At 35.7% G+C, this 21,543-nt stretch overlaps 1 protein-coding gene across 1 annotated transcript in view; it reads right to left on the minus strand.

Annotated features, from left to right (window-relative positions):
- The window catches only part of LOC150107667 (ATP-dependent DNA/RNA helicase DHX36-like), a 63,382-nt gene extending 42,503 nt beyond the window's left edge, over nt 1–20,879 (minus strand). The window contains exons 1-2 of the mRNA XM_090392163.1: nt 20,832–20,879; nt 15,133–15,179 (exon numbers count right to left, since the gene is read on the minus strand). Coding sequence (XP_090248289.1) covers nt 15,133–15,163 — 31 coding nt within the window. The 5' untranslated portion in view covers nt 15,164–15,179; nt 20,832–20,879. The remainder of the gene's footprint in view (nt 1–15,132; nt 15,180–20,831) is intronic.
- Nucleotides 20,880–21,543: the final 664 nt, after the last annotated feature.

A 21,543-nucleotide genomic window follows, 5' to 3' on the forward strand; every position in this document is an offset into this window, starting at 1 on the left:
TACTTCAAGCGCTAACTTTGTTTGCTTACACTTGGATAAAGGATTAAACTAAATATATAATTATAGTCTAACCAAGTGAAAAAAAAAAAAAACTTCCAATGAAATTAGTATCACTAAGAGTCAGAGAGAGGTTGAAGTTGTGGAAGGACAGGAAGAGGATGGATACAAAGGTGAGGAAGTGATTGTAGCAGAACAAAATGATGCAGTGCAAAATGGTGGGGGTGATAAGAATATGAATGAAAATCAGAGTCAGGATCAGGGAAATGGGAATGGTCAGGATGAATAGAAAAGTGCACTATAGCAGAGAGAATAGAGTGATTGTGTTGATGGAATGGCCTCAAAGAGTGGATAATTGTTATGCTTGTACACTAACGCACAGAATATCAGAAATAAAGGGGCTGAGTTTGCAGCACTGATTGAATCAGTACGTCCAAAGATAATTGGTGTAAGTGAAACTTGGTTGACTAAAGATGATATACTATCAGGACTTGAAATGGTAGGTTATAGAATTTTCCGAAAGGATAGGAAGACGAAGTGAGGAAGGGAGAGTACTGTTAATGGAAGCATAGGAATTGTGTCCTTCAAGAGTCGAAATGGAAAATAGTAGTACATGTAAAGATTTTAAAGCTGTTTGGTATGAAGTTGAGATCAATAGAATAGAATAGTATATCTAATAGGATGGTGTTATTACTATTATTACGTGACAACTCCAAGGAATCCAAAGACTCATCGAGGGAGGACACCCTCTACAATTCTCTGTCTCCACCACTCCATCCACCAACTACAGCAAACTGCAACTACCATCATCATCTACACCAATACCATCTATTGCCCACCACTACTACTAGTATTTTCACAATCACAAACATCCATGTCCATGGCAGAATTCGAACTCTACAGTTATGGATATGCTAAGCACTCGACCAACCAGGCCGGCTGTTATAGGCCAGAGAATGTGAAGAATATTGATTGTTAAATATTTAGACAAATTAGTTGAGCAAGTAAAAGAAAGATTATCCTAATGAGAGATTTTAATTATAGGAACGTGGATTAGAAAGAAGAGATAGCATATAGTAACAAGGAGAGGGAAATTGTTGAGTTTCTATGAGATAACTATCTAAAGCAGCATGTGATGGAAACAACATGAGGTTTGTCAGTGTTAGATTTGTTGATATCCTCACAGGATGTGGTATTGAATGGGGTCTCAACACTTCCACCTGTTGGTGAAAGTGATCATGAGGTATTGGTTTGGAAGGTAGTCAAAACAGGAAAAAGTTGTTATCAAGAAACTCTATATGTGGAACTATAAGTTGGGTGATTATGAGAAGCTCCATAGTCAACTAGCTACTTTGGGTTGATGAATTGTGTCGAAAAGATGTTGACAGTGCATGGGAAATTATAAGGCAGTATTTAATGCATAACTGCATACCAAGAGTTAGGTGAATAAATAGAGTAGGAATGACATGGATGGATGAATGGTGAAATCAAGCAAGCATGGTTAAAAAGAAGTTATGGAGGAAGTACAAGACAGCTTGAAGTGAACAGATGCATGAAGAATATAAGATGAAGGCCAGAAAAGTGACAAACATGGTTAAAAAAGAAAAAGTCAAATATGAGAGGAGATTGGCCAGTCAGGTCAAATCTAATCCAAGGGAATTTTTCTGCTATGTGGCAAGCAAGAGCAAAAATAACTATGACTGGTTAATACTGATAGATAGTTATGGTAGCAGAGTAACTATAGCAAATGATATAGTGGAATTATTTAATGAACACTTCATCACTGTGTATCACAGTAGTGGGAATGATGCTGTGCAACATGTAAAAGGAAGACAAGAATTAGGAGAATTAAAGGTGAAAGAATCAGAGGTGTATCAAGTGTTGCTTGGGTTAGATGTTAATAAGGCTGTGGAAATGGATGACATATCACCACATATTTTTAAAGAATGTGCAAAAGAGTTAATCAGCATACCCTTGTTCTGGTTATTTAATGAAAGTCTTGCAGTGGGAAAGTTTCCTAAGGAGTGGAAAGAAGGCAAAATAATAACTCTTCACAAGCATGGTTTTTGAGAACAGAAGTTTCAATTATAAACCAGTCTGTATATCTGCAGTTGTGATCAAAGTGTTTGGAAAAATTGGTTAGAAATGGAATACAGGATTGAGTTGATGGACATAAGATTCTCTATGATGGATGGCATGGGTTTGTGATGGGCAGGTCTTGCTTTAGCAATCCACTTATGTTTTATGATAAGTTGATGAATGTGTTAGATAAGGGGAGGGGGGAGAATCATATAAAGTGATATTCTTGGACTTTGGACAAACTGTTTAACTTATTTGTTAATGATATTTCATGTGGATTGACTGGAGATCTTCAAATGTTAGCTGATGATGCAAAGTTTGGTAGAATTATCAGGAATAGTGCTGGTGTTAATTCTCTACAAGAAGATTTGAATAGACTCTTAGCTTGGAAATGAGTGGGGGTTGAAGTTTTAATAATAAATGCATTCAAGGTGTTACACTTTGGGATACAAAGATATAAGGTTACATACTGTACTGGTGGAGCTGTACTTCAGGAAGTGGTGAGTTTCAGGATCTTGGAGTATGGCAGACAGTATACTGAATATCCGGGGGCACATCACAAGAGTTTTAAAGAATGCACATCGTATTACTGCTATGAGAAAAAGTACATTAACATGTAGAGATAAGGAGGTGTTGGTGTCTCTATATAAGTCATTTATCAGACTATAGACCATTGTGTTCAGATTTGGTCACCTAGTTTTCACTGTGACGTGGAAACACTAGAGAGTCCAAAGACAAATAACCAAAGTGATATCAGGACTGTGGTTATGAAGAGCATTTGAGACAATGTGGATTACAGAGGTTGGCGGATATGAGGAAAAGAAGAGATATAACAGAGACCCTCAAATTACTTTAAGGGATTCTGTCAGATTAATACAGAAAAAATAGACATGTTGCTGTTGACTCCATGAAGATTACCAAAATAATAATAATAAAACTTTCTTACACACTCTTCTTTTCAATATGAAATTCAAGTTTTTTGGGATATTTTTCCTATAATTCTTAGGGTCTTTCTGAATGTCCTTCTTATAGATAGATTATATATATGACAAGTTCCACTCATAAGAGATAACCTCACCCACAATTACTTTGTTGAATATCACTGTTAGAATCTGTAATACTTTACTACACTCATACTTGAAAATCTATTACCATTCCACCAGGGCCAGCCACCTTTTCATTCATTGATGCTTGAACAGCCTACATCACTTCCTATAGTATCACTTCAAATGTCCTTTCTCCTAGCAATATTAAAACAAGCAAAAACATGATAAAAAGAAAAATTCACAATGTCAAATTGGAAAATGACCACACTTTAAACAAGGCTCAATTTTTGAAAGCTAAATCTGACTCTGTTGCATTTTATATGTTATGCTATCACGTGTAAAGGCAAATTGAGGTACTGCAATAAAAAAACTTTTTTTTTATCTTTTTAATCTAAAAAGTTCAAACCTTTCTTTCAGTATTACTAAACAGCATAGATTATAAAGAATCACAAAAACGCTTGCAATTTTAGTTGTCAGTTTTCTCTAAAAGCCATAATAAAGACCAATCATCTTCACTTTTTTCTGTCCTTATAGCTCCTTTAAGATTCCGAACTCTATTTTTCTTACTACATGAAAGATTACAAAAAATAAGCAGTCATTAAAAACTCAACCAGCCATATTTTCTTTCCCAAACGTTTAAGCTGTCCAAATCTTGACTGTCGTAATATAACACTTTTAAATGTTTTTCTTTCTATATGAAAAACTTCATAAATATCTGCAATCGAGTTCCAAAAATCCTCCTCATTTTTATAACATCAGTACTATACAGAGCCTCTGTAGCTCACTCAGTATAGATGAAGCCCTTTGGTCAGAAAGACCTGGGTTCGATTCTAGTCCATGACATGAGGAACCTTTACCTGGTCTCTTTCGAGTAAATATGAGTTAGCTTGTCTTATACGGAGGCAGAGAGTTTTTACATCCAGAAACTCAGGTTTTTCATCCCTCAGAATAGGCAAGCTGGCCTGTGAACACACACGGATCTACAGTGTCATGAAATACATACTTAATTCCTCATTAGGAGGACTCAAGCAGTCCTAAGGGATGGTGGAAAACCCCAAATAAATAAATAAATAAAGTATTATACAGTGTTCTTCTCACTTCACACAGGCTCCACTACACGTCATACTTTCAGTTTTCATTTCAGTCACGAAACAAGAAATATGAGACACTATTATGTGTTATCATTACAGCGCTTTACTTGGAAATAGTAAATCGCAAACACCAAGCAAAACAAGTATGGTTTTCATATCATTAATACATTTAAATTAAATCACAGTGATCATTTCCAATAAATTTGATTTATTGGAAATTTCCAAATTTTATTTGATTATAAAATTTATAATCAAATCAATCCATTCACATTCAGTTCAATATTAACTTACAAATTTATACACAGTATGCTGACATATGTAATAACAAACAATCTCTTATTTTAAACTAATAATAATAATTATGCCTTTCTCACAATATAATTTCATTAACAAAAGAAGCTGGTAATTATAAACACAAAATTTAAAATTGGCATGATTTGATTAAATGCTGTAGTACAACTATACATGTTATTCATTTAGTACATTTAAGTAGGTTCACAATTAAATTATAGTATTATTCAAAGATTATTTTCACAACTCATAACAAGAATTAGCTTAGTGTAATTAAATACTTAAACATTTTACAAAATGAAAAGGCTTTTTAATACTGTTATTTAAAAAAAAAAAATCATCTTGCAAAGACAAGTCAACATGTGTATCAAAAGTGAGTCTGGTTCCACAGAGAGTGCTACCAACTTTTTTGTTGTTTTCATGAATTTTAATATTTCTCTTCATAATATGAAAGAGAAAGAAAGTATGGTCTGAAAGTCAAGACCAGCAGACCATACCTTGAATACCTTTCACATAGGATTACATGGACGAAAACCAAAGTGCTACACAAAAGTCATTACAAATATTAAAGAGAATGTGATATTGGAATTGACAGGAGCTTTAAAAATTCCCTGAACCTCAACAAGTACAGCTGTAGCGATTTACCAAAAATTTGGAAGATATTTTAAGATCAAATTGATACTTGTTATTCTCTCTCTCTCCCTCTCTATCACAAAGAACTTTAGTTCTGTGTTGTCTATTACAATTTTATTTGCAGACTAATCCAAGACTAATCCTAATGTGAAATATTAGCAACCATTACAAAAAACTCAAATATAACAGATTAATTTGTAGGAAAATTGTCGATTGGTAATTATGTAAAAATGTCATGTAGTACTATCAAAAATAATATTCTGTATACTTCCAAGGGAACATATCAGAAATTTGATTATGACAATAATGTAAATATAAACAAAAATGGATAAACAAAATATCTGAATGAAATTAACAATAACAATCTACCAAAATTACTATAGAAATATAAAATAAATGAAGAGAGGAGTAGAAAACCACGGATGCAATAGTGTGAGATCAAAATAGGACAACTTGGATTAAGACTACAACTAATATTATCGTCATCATCATCCATTCTGGCACATACACCCTCTGTCCAAAAAGAAACTGACCTTTTCAAAATAGAAGAAACCAGTGGTGCCACCTGTTGTATCCTTTTGTTTTTGAAAGCAGCAACCTTCATGAGTTTTACGTCAACTGTTTATGACATCTGTTTCATTAGAAGCCGACTTATAGTACCAAGAGTGACGGTGTGTTTTGACGAACGGTCGAAAAATGAGTTTCAAACAGAGAGCTATGATTGACTTTGTGTTAAACTTCATAAAACTTTTACCGAAATGCATCAAATGCTTCAAAAAGCATACAATGATGAATGCTTATCCCATACTCAAGTTTATGAGTGGTTTAAGTGATTTCAAAGTAGTCGTGACATGCTTGAGGACGCCGAAAAGCCGGGCCGTCCAAAAACTGGACTGAGAGAAGTTAACATCAAAAAAGTGCGTGATTTTATCAAAGACAACCCGAAATCGTCCATGCGATTGATTGAAGATGATTGGGGATTCCAAAATCAACCGTGCACAACATTTTGACCGAGAGTTTGGGCCTTCGTAAATTGAATTTGCAATTTGTTCCCCACAAGTGGACTGACGACTAAAAAATGTATTGAATTGAACACTGCAAGGACCTCATTAAAACTGCTTGTAAGGACTCAAACTTCCTTGAAAATCGTTAATGGTGATGAAACGTGGTGTTTTGAGTATGAGCCCAAAATGCCAGAGTGCTGAGTGGAGACCACCAGAAGAGGGGCATCGGAAAAAGTCGCTTGGAGAAGTCAAAAGTAAAGACAATCTGATTTATTTCTACGATTCCAAAGGCATTATCCACAAAGAATTCATTTCGCCTGGCCAAATGGTCAATGCAGAGTTTTATCTAGAAGTTTTGAAGCAATTGATAGTGAGAATTTGTCACATACAGCACGAATATTGTGATGCAGGCAGCTGGTCACTTTTGCACGATAATGCACCATCTCATCGTTCGAACATTGTGAGACAGTTTTTGAGCAAAAACGAAGTTTGTGTGTTGGATCATTCGCCATATTCATCTGATTTAGCACCCTGTGACTTCTTTCTCTTCCCCCCAACTTCATTTGCCAATTAAAGGAAAGTGGTAACGACATCATTGAAAATGTTCAAGCGGCAGTAACTATGACCCTCAGCAGTATCCAAAAAAACCAATATAAAAACTCATTTAACGAATTAATTGACTGTGCCAAATGCTGTATCGAAGCTGAGTGAGAGTATATTGATTGAAATAAATGATTTGAATAATTATAATTGGCCTGTGTTTTATTTTCTATCAAAAGTTCAGTTTCTTTTTGGACAGAGGGTGTACTCCAAAGGTTTCCACCTAATTAGGGCTAAAAAAGCTATGGTACACAAATTTGTGAGAAAATTAGATTATTATTATTATTCAGACCTCCATGGAGTCAAAAGACTCATCATGGAAGGTCCTTCCTAAGAAACACAAAGTCTATCAAGACTCATCGTGGGAGGTCCCTCCTAGGAAACACAATGTCTATGATACCACTCCTTAAACTCGTTGACCATTCTCGCTCTCTCACCACTCTATTAGGCAGTGCATTCCATGGTTCAACCACCCTCCATGCAGAGAAACCACTCCTCACCCTCCTGCTCACAGACTCTTTTCATAACTTCCAAGGATGGCCAATTGTCATGACTCCTTCCTGCTGTTCAACCAAGCAAAAGAATTCCCCAGTGTCACCTTCTACTTCGTTGATATTGCCCCACCATACACAACTCTCAGATACCTATCAGACAGCCAATCCTGAATCCAGTTGACCAACCTGACATTTAAACCCATGTGCTGCAACTTAAATATCAGCTTATGATGTGGCACCCTGTCAAATGCCTTTGCAAAATCTAAAAAAAAATGGCAGTATATGCCTTTCCCTCATCAACCGCTCTTGTTACCTTATTATAAAAGGCGATCATATTACTAAAGCAAGAGTGCCCCTTAACAAATCCATGTTGATTCTCACAGATAACATTACCCTTGTCTTCCCAATACTGTATATAGTCCCTCACTAATTTTTCCAAGGCCTTAACAACTACTGATGACACACAAATTGGCCTATAATTATACACTTCCAGTCTGCTACCATCCTTATGCAATGGAACTATCTTACCTTCCTTCCATTCCTCGAGTACCTTTCCCATAGACAAACTGTTATTGATGTGGTCAGTGGAGCTGATAGTTCTTTAGCACATTCTCTCAAAACCCGTGGTGAAAAACTATCCAGTCTGGGACTGGATAAAGACATCCAGAGTACTCAGTATCTGGAACTCTCTCCTCTTGCACCTCTAAACCATGAACCCTGCCCTATCCCTCTAGTATTAAAACCTTCTCCAGGACGAAATACTTGCTCATTGAATAACTCCATAATTATTTTCTGCATCAGTCACTCTATTCCCATTTTTATCCCGCAATGTCATTCTTCCACAATCATTTCTCTTCCTACTGGCCACATAACTAAAAAATTCCCTAGGATTTTCTTTGGATCCTACTGCCAATCTCTTCTCATATTCCAGTTTTCCCTTCCTCACCATACTAGTTTACGTTGATCCTACTGATCTTTAACACTGGTGATGTTGAGTTGGGGTTTATTTTCAGATTTGTTCCAGTAGCTGACTTTTTGCTGCTCGGCCTGGTTCCCTGGTGAAAACAACGGGGGCCTTGTTTAACCGGGCGACGCTCCAGCCGGTATGAAATTTTGTCATGTTGTACCATCATTCTATATTTTGGTTTAACCAATAAGAATACAATTTGGTTGGCTAAATCCCAAATTGCCAGCCCATCCTCGTCCGTTCAGTATCCAAGTAGATACCCAACAGGGTGCACCATGAGAAGGTGAGGATTGGACATTAGGTCAGAAGCCCTGGTCGGTTCTCTGCATTCCTTTAAAGGCTAAGTGGAGGTCTCCTCTCTGTAATACAACTTTGACCCTTAAGCACCCCTCTACATATAAGTAGAAGTTGCTGACTTTGAATCAATTACCTCAGTTTTCCATAATGCAAAGCACACTTCCTTTCACACATGTATATGGCTGTGCATTACTGGATATGTATTAACTCAGACCAATTTTGACCTTTATTGAAGTCTCACCATTGGGAACCAAACAGGAAGATACTAAAAGTTGAATCAATGCAGAAGTCATATATTTTCCATATACAAATAGAAGAATGTTGTGTTGCCATATTATTAAGATTAAAACAAGAATATAATTTCCTGTCAAATATAATAGCCAAATGTTAAGTATTTGGTTCCCTGGTGAAAACAACGGATAACCAAATAAAAAAACTTCCTACAACTTTCTCTGATCCAAAGTATTTTAATAATATGGTGATACAACATTTTTTGACATCCCTCCACACAGGATTAGATGAAGGGAAAAAAAAAAAGTGCTGCACATCATTAGAAGTTGAAGAAACTTCTGCTTTTTGGAATCAGCTGAAGCTATGAAACAGTCACCCAAATCTCAACAAATATGGCTACTTCAATTTGCCAAAAATCTGGGAGACAGTCAATTTAAACTGGACTGAGTACTTGTAAACTTCTCTTTATCCAACAATAGGTGATAGCATTGTGTGCTGCAATTTTAAACCATTCCCACTGTTATTCACTAATTGCTGCTGTTTGCATGTTGTGACAAACTGTTTGCATTCTGAAGAAGCTAGAACCAGTGAAATAATTAAATACATATTTATTTTCTTATTTGTGTTTGTATTGTGAATTAAATCACAAAAATTAAAGATTCAACTACTTAGGCACAATTTTTAATGAAGATGGCAAATAGACAACAGAATTAGCAAAACTGATATGATAGGCAGTCAAGTGAATAAATTTATATTGAATAAGAAAGAAATTAGTCAAAACACTAAACTAGCTGTATACAAGACAATGTTCAAACCAATTTTAACTTATGAATCTGAGAGCTGGGTTAAGAATAAAACACTTGATCAAAGACTTGAGACCACAAATATGAGAGTTCTGAGATAAACTAAGGGAGTGAAGAGAAGACATCATATTAAAAATGAGGACATTAGAAAAGAACTTGACATTGTCAGCATTCAGAAATGTGTCAGCAGAGCTAATCTCAGGTGATATGGTCACTTAAACAGAATGGAAGAGGGTGGGCTAGCAAAAACAAGTTTTCTTTTCTTTTCCAGGATGGCTGAAAAATACCTAGAGGAAGAGCTAGGTAAACTGATTCTATAAGAAGTGTGTTAGAAGACAGAAATATAAGATATGATAATATTGGCATATAACAGATTACGTTGGAGGAAAATTGTTGATAGGAAATTAGTGATGATGCAACTTTTTCATGTGGTATGAACATAATATGCTGTATACCCCCCTGAGGGTACATGTCCAGGAATTTAAGACTTGAAATTTACGGATCCCACTTCTAGAATTATAAGAATATCACCATGGATTATGGCAACGATGAGAAGAACCTTGACATAGAAACAGAGAGGCTATGGTTCCCTTGGTCAGACCATAAATGAACTACTGTACACAGAGATGAGACATATAAATTCGTGAGGGATTGCTACCAGATTAATGTGAACCAGCAATATGTTTTACACATTTACTGAAACTTCTGAAATTTGCACCTATGAAGGAGATTTTTCATAAGAGGCCTTCCTTAGAAGCTGTATAAGGAGAGATGTGAGCAAGGGAATGAAGAGTAGATTCTTGGCATGGAGAGAGAGAGAGAGAGAGAGAGAGAGTGGATGGTGAGTGGAATGCATTGCCTGAAAGGTGTGTGGTGAGTGCAGAAATCTGATAATAGTAATAAAGTAATAATAATAAAAAAAAAGATATGCTATAACCACTCAAATTCCTCCTAAAAATTACAAAATTTTGTATCAGTGTCTAATTAAGAAAATCTAACAATAATAAAAAAAAAAAAAGAATATAAAGATTATATAATATGCAATAGTAAATACCATAAAAACAGCTTTAATGACCGTGCATTAGAAGCTTATATCCATCAAAGTAGATTTTAGTACACAGTGGATTTAAGGAAAATTTTCCAAGAACCAGTTTTCAAAACCAGTAGAAAGATATTTCCTAGAATCTGTCCACTAGGTCTTGCTTAACCTATGGTAATTTCAAATTATAGAACATTTTGAAGACTGTGTGTCATAACAGCAATATGTTTTACACATATTTTACACTGAAATAAAGGAAAGAGAGTGTTGTATGGTGACTACTCATTAGTAAGAGGTGTGATAGATGAGAGTTTGACTGAATCATACTTACCAGGTGCGAAAATTAAGAATGTAAGTGAGAGTATTAGAGTGCAAAAGCAGAGGGTGAAAGAAATGATGGTCATAGCAGGAACGAATGATAGGAGATAAATTTGATATGAGAGAGGACTTGAAGAAATTATTAGAGGTAGCGAAAAAAAAGAGTGACAGAGTTAGGATAGTGAGTGTGTTGCCATGGTATGACAGAGAAGAGTTTAGAAGAAGTTTAGAGAAGAGTTTAGAATTTGCATAATCGCAAATGACTTTATGCGCAAGTTATGCAGATGGTGTGGTGTGGAGTTTGTGGACGTATGGAGTGAGTTTGATGGGCGAAAGGATTTATACAAGACGGATGGCTTACATTTGAATAGATTTGGTGTGCGAAGACTTGAAAAAGTGTTGCTGAGGGAAGTGAGAATGAGAATGGAGGGTAGAAAGTGGATATGCAGACATCAGTGAGGCAGTTGAGTGTAAGAATGTATATAATGTGCCCAAGCCAGTATGAAGGATAAGAAATCAGAATGGGATAGTTAGTATAATGCATCAAGATAGGAGTGGAACAAATGGACCTCTGCATTTCATGTATACTAATGCGAGGAGTATTAGGAATAAGAAGGAAGGATGTTTGGCCTTGGTTGGCTCTTCCTGGCCACAGGTTATTGGCATAAGCGAAACACGGCTGACAGAAGATGATATACAGTAAAACCCCCATTTTTATATTCCCGCAATTTACATTTTCTTGCCATATATGTCATTTTCCGTTGGTCCCGTCGTAAGGCCTATTCTTATGATATATTGTTTTCCCGCCATTAACAACTTGATGTGGACGTTGTTTCCCGTGATTTGCATTTTTTTTCTCGGGCGGCAATACTGATTTTTGAATCAATTTCTGCAGAAATATGCGCATTTCTGTTCCCAGATGGTGTTGCTTTTGGCTGTAAGTTTCATTTCCACTATCACAGTGACTTGCACGCTTGAAGCAGTAATGTAGTGATGAGCGATACTGTGATTTTTCAATCACAGTACGAACTGATATTGCAGAATTTCTGCTACGTAATTTAGCATGTGAAAGTTGCTTTCAAGTTGTGGTTTTTTATCCATGTTAGTAACATGGAGAAAAAAGACAGAAAATGTATTTTGGTAGAAGAAAAGATGGCAATTCTGTGACATGTAGATTGGCATGCCAGAACACATGCGCATTTAGCAAAAGATCTTGGACTTTCCATGTCCACTTTGAACACGATAGTAGAAAACATGTCAAGCATTGAACTCAATGCAAAGCAATCTGGCGCTATGTCAAAAAAAAAAAAAAAAAAACGAACAGCAAAAACAATCAACAATTAAAGATTTTTTTAAATAGATAAATGTAAGTAATTCTAAATTCATTTATTTTCAGTTATTAAATTTTGTAATTGAGTATGTAGACTCACATACTAGCAGTAAGTCATCTTTTAGCCTTTTTTTAAATGTTTTTTTTTTTTTACATTTCCTGCTATTTACACTTTTTTCCATCAGTCCCCTGAAAAGTGTAAAAAAGGAGGGACAGAGAGAATAAAATGGAGGAAGGAGTGTTATTGATGATAGCTGATGAACTGCAGCCAAGTAGAATAGAAGTTGTATTGCAGAATAGTGAAAAGAGCTCATTTAAGGCTATTTGGTGTGAGATTGAGACTAATGGAACAAAATCTACAGTTGGGTGCTGCCATAGACCAGGTGATTGAATAGATGGTGGAGATAGTATGCATAAGCAAATAGATGAAATGAGTGGAACGAGGGTAATTATTATGGGGGATTTCAACTATGGTAACACTGATTGGAAGGGGGAGAGGCCACATGTGAGGAAGGAACTGGATTTTATTCAGTTACTAATTATGTGAGAAAACATGTAATGGAAAATACTAGGGGTTCAAGAGTGCTTGCCCTAGTAATAGCATCTGAGAATTTGACTGTAATGAATATGACCATGTTGCCCCATATTGGTGAGAGTGATCACAGGATCTTGACCTGGGAGGTGGCTAAATGTGTGAAATTTTCGATTAAAACAGAGTACATGTGGAATTACCATGCTGGCAAGTATGACAAGCTTAGGAGATTGCTTGGTTCAGTTGCCATGGCATGTAAAACTGCAACAGTTGGATGTTGATAGGGCATGGGAAGTGGTCAAGGAGCATTTGCTGAAGGTTATGGCTGACTGTATACCTAGAGTCCAAATAGTAAATCAAGTAGGGGTTAAATGGATGAATAACACCATTAAACTTGAGTTGCAAAAAAAGAAACAACTGTGGAGGGAATTTAAGGAGAATGGTGACCTGCAGGCACACTAACAGTATAAAGCGCAAGTTAGAAGGGTAATGAGTGTGGTAGGAAAAGCAAAAGCAGATTATGAAAGGAAATTAGCCATGCAAGCTAAAGAGAATCCCAAACAGTTCTTTCAATATGCTGCAATTAACAGAAAAACTGTATATGGCAGAATGATTTTAAAGAATGCTGATGGTAGGGAGGTCACTGAATCAGTCGATACAGCAGAATTACTGAGTGAGCACTTTGCAAGAGTATATCATCCAGATGGTGACATTGAAAGAATGAAGGAACCATTAGTTTCTATGGGAATTGTGGTGAATGAAGTGGAGGTGAATAGTCTATAACAGAACCATAATGTGAATACATCTATGGGATTGGATGGTATACCAGCAAGGGGTCTTACGTGAAACGGCTAAAGAATTGTCAGTGCCCTTGACCATATTGTTTAATCTAAGTCTCGAGTCTAGTTTAGTCCCAAAGGGGTGGAAAGAGGGGAAAATAGTTTACGGATTAGAATTCCATGTAGTATCCTGTCAAAGGCCTTAGCTAGGTCCAGCAGTATCACTGTAAACCCTTCACCCTTATCCAGCTCAGCCGTCACTATGTTATGAAACGTGAGCAAGTTACTGAGGCATGATCTGCCCTTCATGTCCCCTATACAGTATCTCATTTTCATCAATCCATTCCTGCAATATATGGGAATAGATATAGGGTTGTTGAGATGGATAGGAGGGTGGCTGATGGTGAGATACCAGAGAATAGTTTACTCAGGAATAGAGTGCAAAAGATGGCCTGTGACTAGTGATATGCCGCAGGGTTCTGTTCTTGGACCATTGCTGTTTAATTTGTTCATTAACGATATAGGGAAGGATCTGAGAGGAACGGTTCATTTATTCACTGATGATGCAAAGTTAGGTAGGGAAATAGTGAATGCAGAAAATGTCAAAATTTTGCAGGATGATTTGGATAGATTTTTGGATAGATGGAGGTCAGGGCTAAGGAGAATGGATGTCAATTTAATGTAGCAAAATGTAAGGTTATGCATTTTGGGATGAAAAGATTAGCAGCAGTATATCACATTGGTGGAACTGTACTCCAGGAGATTGATGAGGCCAGGGATTTGGGAGTGTTGGTGGATAGGGAGTTCAAGTTTAGGGGGGCACATTGCAAAAATTGGCTAAATCAGCTCATCAAATCACTTGGATACTGAAGAATACTTTGACGAGCAGAGATAAGCAAATTATTGTTCCTCTGTATCGAGCCTTGATAAGACCCCCATCTTGACTACTGTGCCCAGATTTGGTTTCTTCTTGATGGGGAGGAGATTGAGAGGATCCATAGGCGAGTTACCAAGATGATAGCAGGTCTATGGAATGAACCTTATGAAAACAGGTTGAGGATTTGCGGATTGCAGAAATTGGTTGATAGGCAGAAAAGGGTAGCTATGATTGAGCCATTCAAATTGCTGAAGGGTTTCTATAGGATTAATTCAGAGGATATTTTTGAGAACAGTACTGGTCATGGAAGGACTAGGGGACATCCAAGGAAGCTGGACAAGAGTGTGGTTAGTAAGGGTGTTAGAGCTGGGTTTTTTACTTTTAGAGTGGTGAATGAGTGGAATAAGCCGCCAGAGTCTGTTGTGGGTGCTATGACGGTGAATGAGTTCAAGGCAAAGTATGATAGATACTGTGTGAATGTCGAATAGTTGTGATGGACATGATGTTTTGGGTCTCGCTCAATGAGTCTAAGGACTCCTTGGAGTTGCCCATAATAATAATATACTGAAACTTCTGAAATTTGCAACTAGGAAATGCATATAACTTGATTTATTGCCATATCTGATTTAAATCATGTTCAGATTATTTTTATGAATTTATTAAAACTAATGAATATGGTGAATTTTATAAAGATAGTTTTTAGTGAAATAAAGTGCTGCCTTACCTTTATCGTGAGAAAAAGACCTTTTCGACATCTTTAAAAATCTGCACCTAATCAAGAAAACCTACAATTACTTCACATGAACATTTTTCACTGCGAGCTAAAAAATAAATAAATTATATTAGGCCCAACCCTTCTTAGTGCATAAAAATGGGTTATCATTTCACCATCATCAAATTAGAGCTATTCAAAAAAATCTTCCCAAAAGTACCATTCTGCAATGGTGCAAATAGTTCTATATTCAAAACTATATTTTTATTTAGTTTTGACTAAATATTCACTATTTAAGAACCTATATTCCTGAGGTTCTTAAATATCCTATATTCAAGAACCTCAGAACCTTAATTTTTATTTTTTTCAAAGTACTTGAAGGACACTTTAAAAATACAAAGTGTCCAAGAATTAGGTCATAATTGTACACTCCCATATCTCTGCAATGAACAGGACTAGAAAAGGTGTAAAACAAACTGAATTGCAGCGCATAAATACGTACATACAAGACTCCTCAATGTAAGGCCATATCTCTACAATCTAATTTTTACAATGAACACATTCAAATGAAAAATCATCTACCTAATTTCTACAATGAACACTTACAAATCCGAAGTTTGGCTGTACAATGCTGATAACATTTTTCCATATTACCCAAAAAGTACAGTATACGTGCCTAAGTTTACTCCTCCCTTGAACTTTAAGAGTGCCTATCCCAGAAACAGGAACTCTCTAAGATCAAGGTTATATAGACTACATCAATGAAAGCAAACAGAAAATTTAATAGAAAATAATTTCACAATAAATATAAGATAAAGATTATTTTCATGTATTTTGCAAAAAATAAACAACAAAATGTACATAACATGGAAATCTTTTAACCATTATCGAATATTCAGATGTTCTAAAACCTAATCATATATTTATGCCTTGTGGAATCAATTTCTATAAAACTGACATGTTTATGCTACCTCTCCTTACTGTTTATTCCAGAGGAGCTATTTCTGAATACCTCAAATGATGTCAGACCATACTGTTTATGATCACTTGTGATATCTCATTACAATTTAGCTTAGAATCAACAATCAAAGAATTTAGTATGCCATCTCACAGATGAGTAGTCTATGTTAACATGTTTCTTTTGAATGATTTCTGTGAGATATTTGCCATATTTCATCCTGCATACAGGCAAATCTGCCAGAGAACATACACACAATTAACAGACAAAAACCCTATTAGTGGGAAGGAGATGGCATGGTCGAAGTTCCTCCCCCCCACTTGGTTAGACTATAATAAATTTAGTTTAATCCTTTATCCAAGTGTAAGTAAACAAAGTTTGCACCTGAAGAATCATCAGGACTGAGGCAACTCGTGGTAAAGGTGGACTATGCTCTCATCACTTGTTTCAGTATCTCCCATAATGCAAAGCACATCTCCTTGCAGACATGTATAATGCTGTGCATTAAGGGAGGGACCACTACCCTGACTGGTTTCGACCTTTATTGAGGTCTCATCAGTGGGGAGCCAGACCCAGAGGTGGTGATACTAAGGTGGAAGTAATGGAGAAGTCATATTTACTTATACGAGTTGCCAAAAGGTGTCTCACTTTATTATTAAATTACTTTGGATTTAGAGAAAGATGTTTGAAGTTTTTTTGTTTTATTTCCCCTCTTGGTTAGACTATAATAAATTTAGTTTAATCCTTTGTCCAAGTGTAAGCAAACTAAACTAAATTTATTATAGAGATGGCATGGTGTTGTGAATCATGGATTACGTAGTGCATCAGTGGACAACGGATGGCATAATGTGTGTGAATTATGTAGTGCATTTGCAGACAGTTGACAGTATACTGTTTTGTGGTTTATGTAATATATTATTATTATTATTACACTCTCCATGGAGTTGACAGACTCATCATGGGAGGTTCATTCAACTGACAACATATTTATCATATACAATCTTAAAATCCTTAACACTCCTTGCATTAACAACACATCCTGGCAATGCATTCCATTCATTGACAATTCTGCATGAAAAAAATCTACTCCCCACATCCTTCTTCACCACACTTTTACATAACCTCCAGGAATGACCTCTGGTTCTTCCCCTCTCACCTTCTACTTTTTTTTATAATCCCTCTGGATTAATCTGATAAAATCCTCTCACTCGCTTAAATGTCTCTATCATATCATCTCTCCTACTATCCACCAAACTCTGCAATCCACATTTCCTCAACCTCTTTCCATAGCCAGCATTCCAAAGTCCTGACATTGTCTTAGTCACTCGTCTCTGACCCTCTCCAATGTCTCCACATCACACTGAAATCCAGGTGACCAGATCTGAGCACAATCTAACCAGTGCCTTATACAGTGGCACAACCACTTCTTTATCCTTGCATATTAGAGTACTTCTTATCATGGCAGCACTATGATGTGCAACCTGCAATCCTAGCAATATGCCCTCTAAACTTCAGTCTACTGTCAACCATCACTACTAAATCTCTAATCTCATCCACTTCCTGCAGCATGGCACTATCGATATAGTACACAGTCTTATAATTCTGCATTCCAAAATGCACCATCTTGCACTTATTGATATTAAAACTACAATCCCACTCTTTTGTTCAAATAAAAAGCCTATTCAAATCTTCCTGAAGGAATTCGACATCAGCAGTGCTACTTATAATTCTTCCCAACTTTGCATCATCAGCAAATAAATGAAGATCCCCATTCAGTCCACAGGATATATCATTTACAAACAAGTTAAATAGCAAGGACCCAAGAACAGAACCCTGAGGCAAACCAGTGGTTACCCTTCTTTTTGAGACACTGCTCCATCATATACAACCTGTTGGTATCGTTCAGAGAGCCAAGCTCTGATCCATCTAACCAATATTCTATCTATTTCCATCCTCTGCAGCTTGTTCATCAACTTATCATGTGGTAATCAATCAAATGCTTTCGCAAAGCAAGAATATCACTGCATATGATCCTCCCTTATCCACACTTGTCACCTTATCATAGAATGCAAGTAAATTACTAAAATATGACATACCCTTTACAAATCCATTCTGACCATCATAAAGAATGCTATATTCATCAATGAAATTCTGTATTCTATTCCTTACCAATCTCTCCAAAACCTTGACCACAACTGCAGCTATAGAGACTGGCCTATAGTTGGAGACTTCTGTCTTAGAACCATACTTGTGGAGTGGTACTATTTTGCCTTCTTTCCACTCCTTAGGAACCCTACCCACTGCAAGACTTTCATTAAATAACCAGGTCAAGGGCCTGGTTATTTAATGGACTGTAAATGGCATAGTGCAGGTAGTGAATTAGTGGACTATAAATGTAAACATTTACATAAATGGCATGGTTAGTGGTAAATTAGTGGACTGTAAACGACATAATGCAGGTAGTGAATTATGCAATGCTGAAAGCCTGCCCTTGATGAATCCTTGGAGGCATCACATAATTTTTAAACATAATGAATATCATTCTAAGCCACTGAACTGGAGGATAACAAACATCTGTGAACATGACTTTTAAGAAATTGTAAGTAAATGTTGAATAACTGTAAAATGATTGGATTCCTCAAAAGTGTCAAATAATAATAAGGTCACAGATTCAAATGAATTGGAATAATGGGTTTAACCACTTCATTTTGATTTGAACCACTTATTTGATTTGATTATATAACTTTACTGTATAATGACTTTGTATAATTTATTATATACAACATGCCACTAATGCCTTGATTTAAAGACAAATTTAAAAACTGGACAAAAAAGTCGCTGTTCTTTTTTTCTTAAATAATGTATTGTCTTAAATTGTGCATATTGCATTAAAAAACAGCATTTGTTCATTATAACAGTTTACCTATGGGTTAAACAGATAAAACAATAAGTGATATTGTGTAGAAGCAAAATGTTGGTAGCCTGTGTCTACCAAATCTGTTACCAATTTTTTTTTTTTTTTTTTTTTTTTTTAAATCAAGCAAAGTGGCAGTAGAAAACACAATAACATAGGCGAAAATATTCTTAATAGATGGAATAAAAGTGGGTGAATTAGGTAGTATTGCCAGCAAAGGTTGGTTGATGAAGGTGTACAATATTTCATGATATAGAAGCTGGAGGACTTGGTTTAATAAATGTACATTTAAAAACTCTAAGTGCAAGAGCAAAAATCATAGAGAGAGAGCTTACTCAGAACACAAAGCATGGAGTGCATATATCATACACTACATGCAAAGAATGATGCCCCACCAAATAATCTGTTCCCTTCTGCAATCGAATGGCAAAATACCAAAAATTTTCATTGAGGTTGCAGAGGGGTACAAACTCATTAATAATCATATAGCAATAAAAGATTTACTCAAAATAAAATCAATGTAAATTATCCAATGTACTTAAAAAGACATTCGGATTACCTATACACCCTAAATTAAAAACATTTTATTACAAGGTTCACCACACTTGCTTACCCACCAGATTATGGTGCACATACAAAGGTATTCCACTCCAAGCCCCAGCCAAATGCTACTTCTGCCCAGAACCAGAAACACTATATCACATAATGTTATACTGCCCCCATACCTCTCAAATATGGAACACTGTTCAGAAATTCATAAAACACAAAGAACCGGTCACAGAACACACACTATTCTGGCTAAAGGACGGAAACATAACAATAACCGAAGCAATTATAACAACAACAATGTACTTCATCTGGACATACAGATGTGTCAGAATTTATGGAAGAGATACAGGCCCAGATATAATGCAAAAACTCAACAAACAACTAAATGAAATCATAACAGACACAATAAACAGAAAAAAGATAACAAAACACCAATGGCAGAAGATAGGCCTTATCTCTGAAGAATATGAAGAAAATGTACAAATAATGGAAATAAAAGACCAACCATAAAGAAAAAACATGAAAACAAGGCAATACAATTCACTCTGAAGGGAAAAATAATGGAATAGAAAACTAAACACATAATATAAACATGTATATATAAGTGTAGAAATATTGTATAGTAATGAATATATCTATTTGCATAAGAGGAAGTATATGTCTTATAATATTCAGATAAGGTAAAAATATTGTAAAATTTCAATGGATGTTAAATGGAAAATAACTGCCCAAAAGATTGCATAGGATTCTAGGTGAAAATAGATATTGGGCATGTTATCATGTTGTAAATAAAAATTGTTAACTGAAATAACCATGCCATGTACTTATTGTATATATGTTATTGTATATTGTATTATTTTATTATATATATTATCATGTTGTAAATGAAAACTGTTAACTGAAGTAAGCATGCTATGTATTTATTGTATATGTGTAAATAGTTCGTCAGAATGTACATAGATGCTTTTGAGAAAATAAAATATACGATTGGTAGAGCCTTTGCTAATAATGGCTCAGGCAAAAAAGTTAAGCAAGTTTGAGCGCGGTTAGTAGTTGGAAGAGATTTTATCGTTATGCTGTTGGCACACTCTCCCTCGATGAGTCTTTGGACTGGAGGTGTCGAATAATAATAATTGGTGTGGTGTCTCCATACATTTGTCGTATTTAATAATAAACAGAAGGAGAAAGGTTTAATGAGTAGCTTATCATTAAAATGCATTTACTTTGGAAGGGACTCGAAATTTTGTCGAATGCAAGAACAAATTACTAATTTTGAGTGACAGACAACACCTGATATTTCTCTTTAAAACCAGAAGTCCAAAAACATCACACCAGACAGCAAACATAAAACTTAAATTGCCACCGCGAACATTCATTGATCCTATATCAGATGTTGCAGATGATGCTGCCATCTAGCGATTTAAAAGTGAAAGAATTCAAATAAACACTATCTACATTTCAATTTCTGGGTATTGTATTGTATTATTGTGCAACCAGGGCTTGAGCTACCAGTTAGGCAAATTAGGCAACCGCCTAGAGTGTAAGCCATGAAGGGGCGCAAAACTTCAATACTCTATTCATACTTTACCAAAATATCAAAATGAAATAGTGATATATGATTTAGGTATCGATTCTTTTGATTTATCCCTCACACATCACACTATTTTACTATTTAACTCTTGGTTCTTTTTTGTTCCTTACCTAAATGATTTGAACTTACCGCTATTTAAAATTCAGTTAAGATAAATATTTTAAAACGTTAACATTTTAAAATATTCAATTTTAAATTCAGGGCAAAAAATCCTAGCTGGAGTACCCCAGGGTTCTCTCCTAGCCACAATACTTTTCACAACTTACCTATCAGACATCCTTATTAACTCAAAAACAACCATTACGGCCCTTTATGCCGACGACACCGCTATTCTAGCAAGGTCGTTCAGCCCTCGCCTAGCAATCGCTGGACCCCAAGGAAGTATCAATGCGCTAGAAAGCTGGTTCACCA

This window comes from Typopeltis vanoorti, chromosome 4, assembly GCF_054136105.1.
Source record: "Typopeltis vanoorti isolate ZY-2024b chromosome 4, IOZ_Tvanoo_1.0, whole genome shotgun sequence".
Classification (NCBI taxonomy): Eukaryota; Metazoa; Arthropoda; class Arachnida; order Uropygi; family Thelyphonidae; genus Typopeltis; species Typopeltis vanoorti.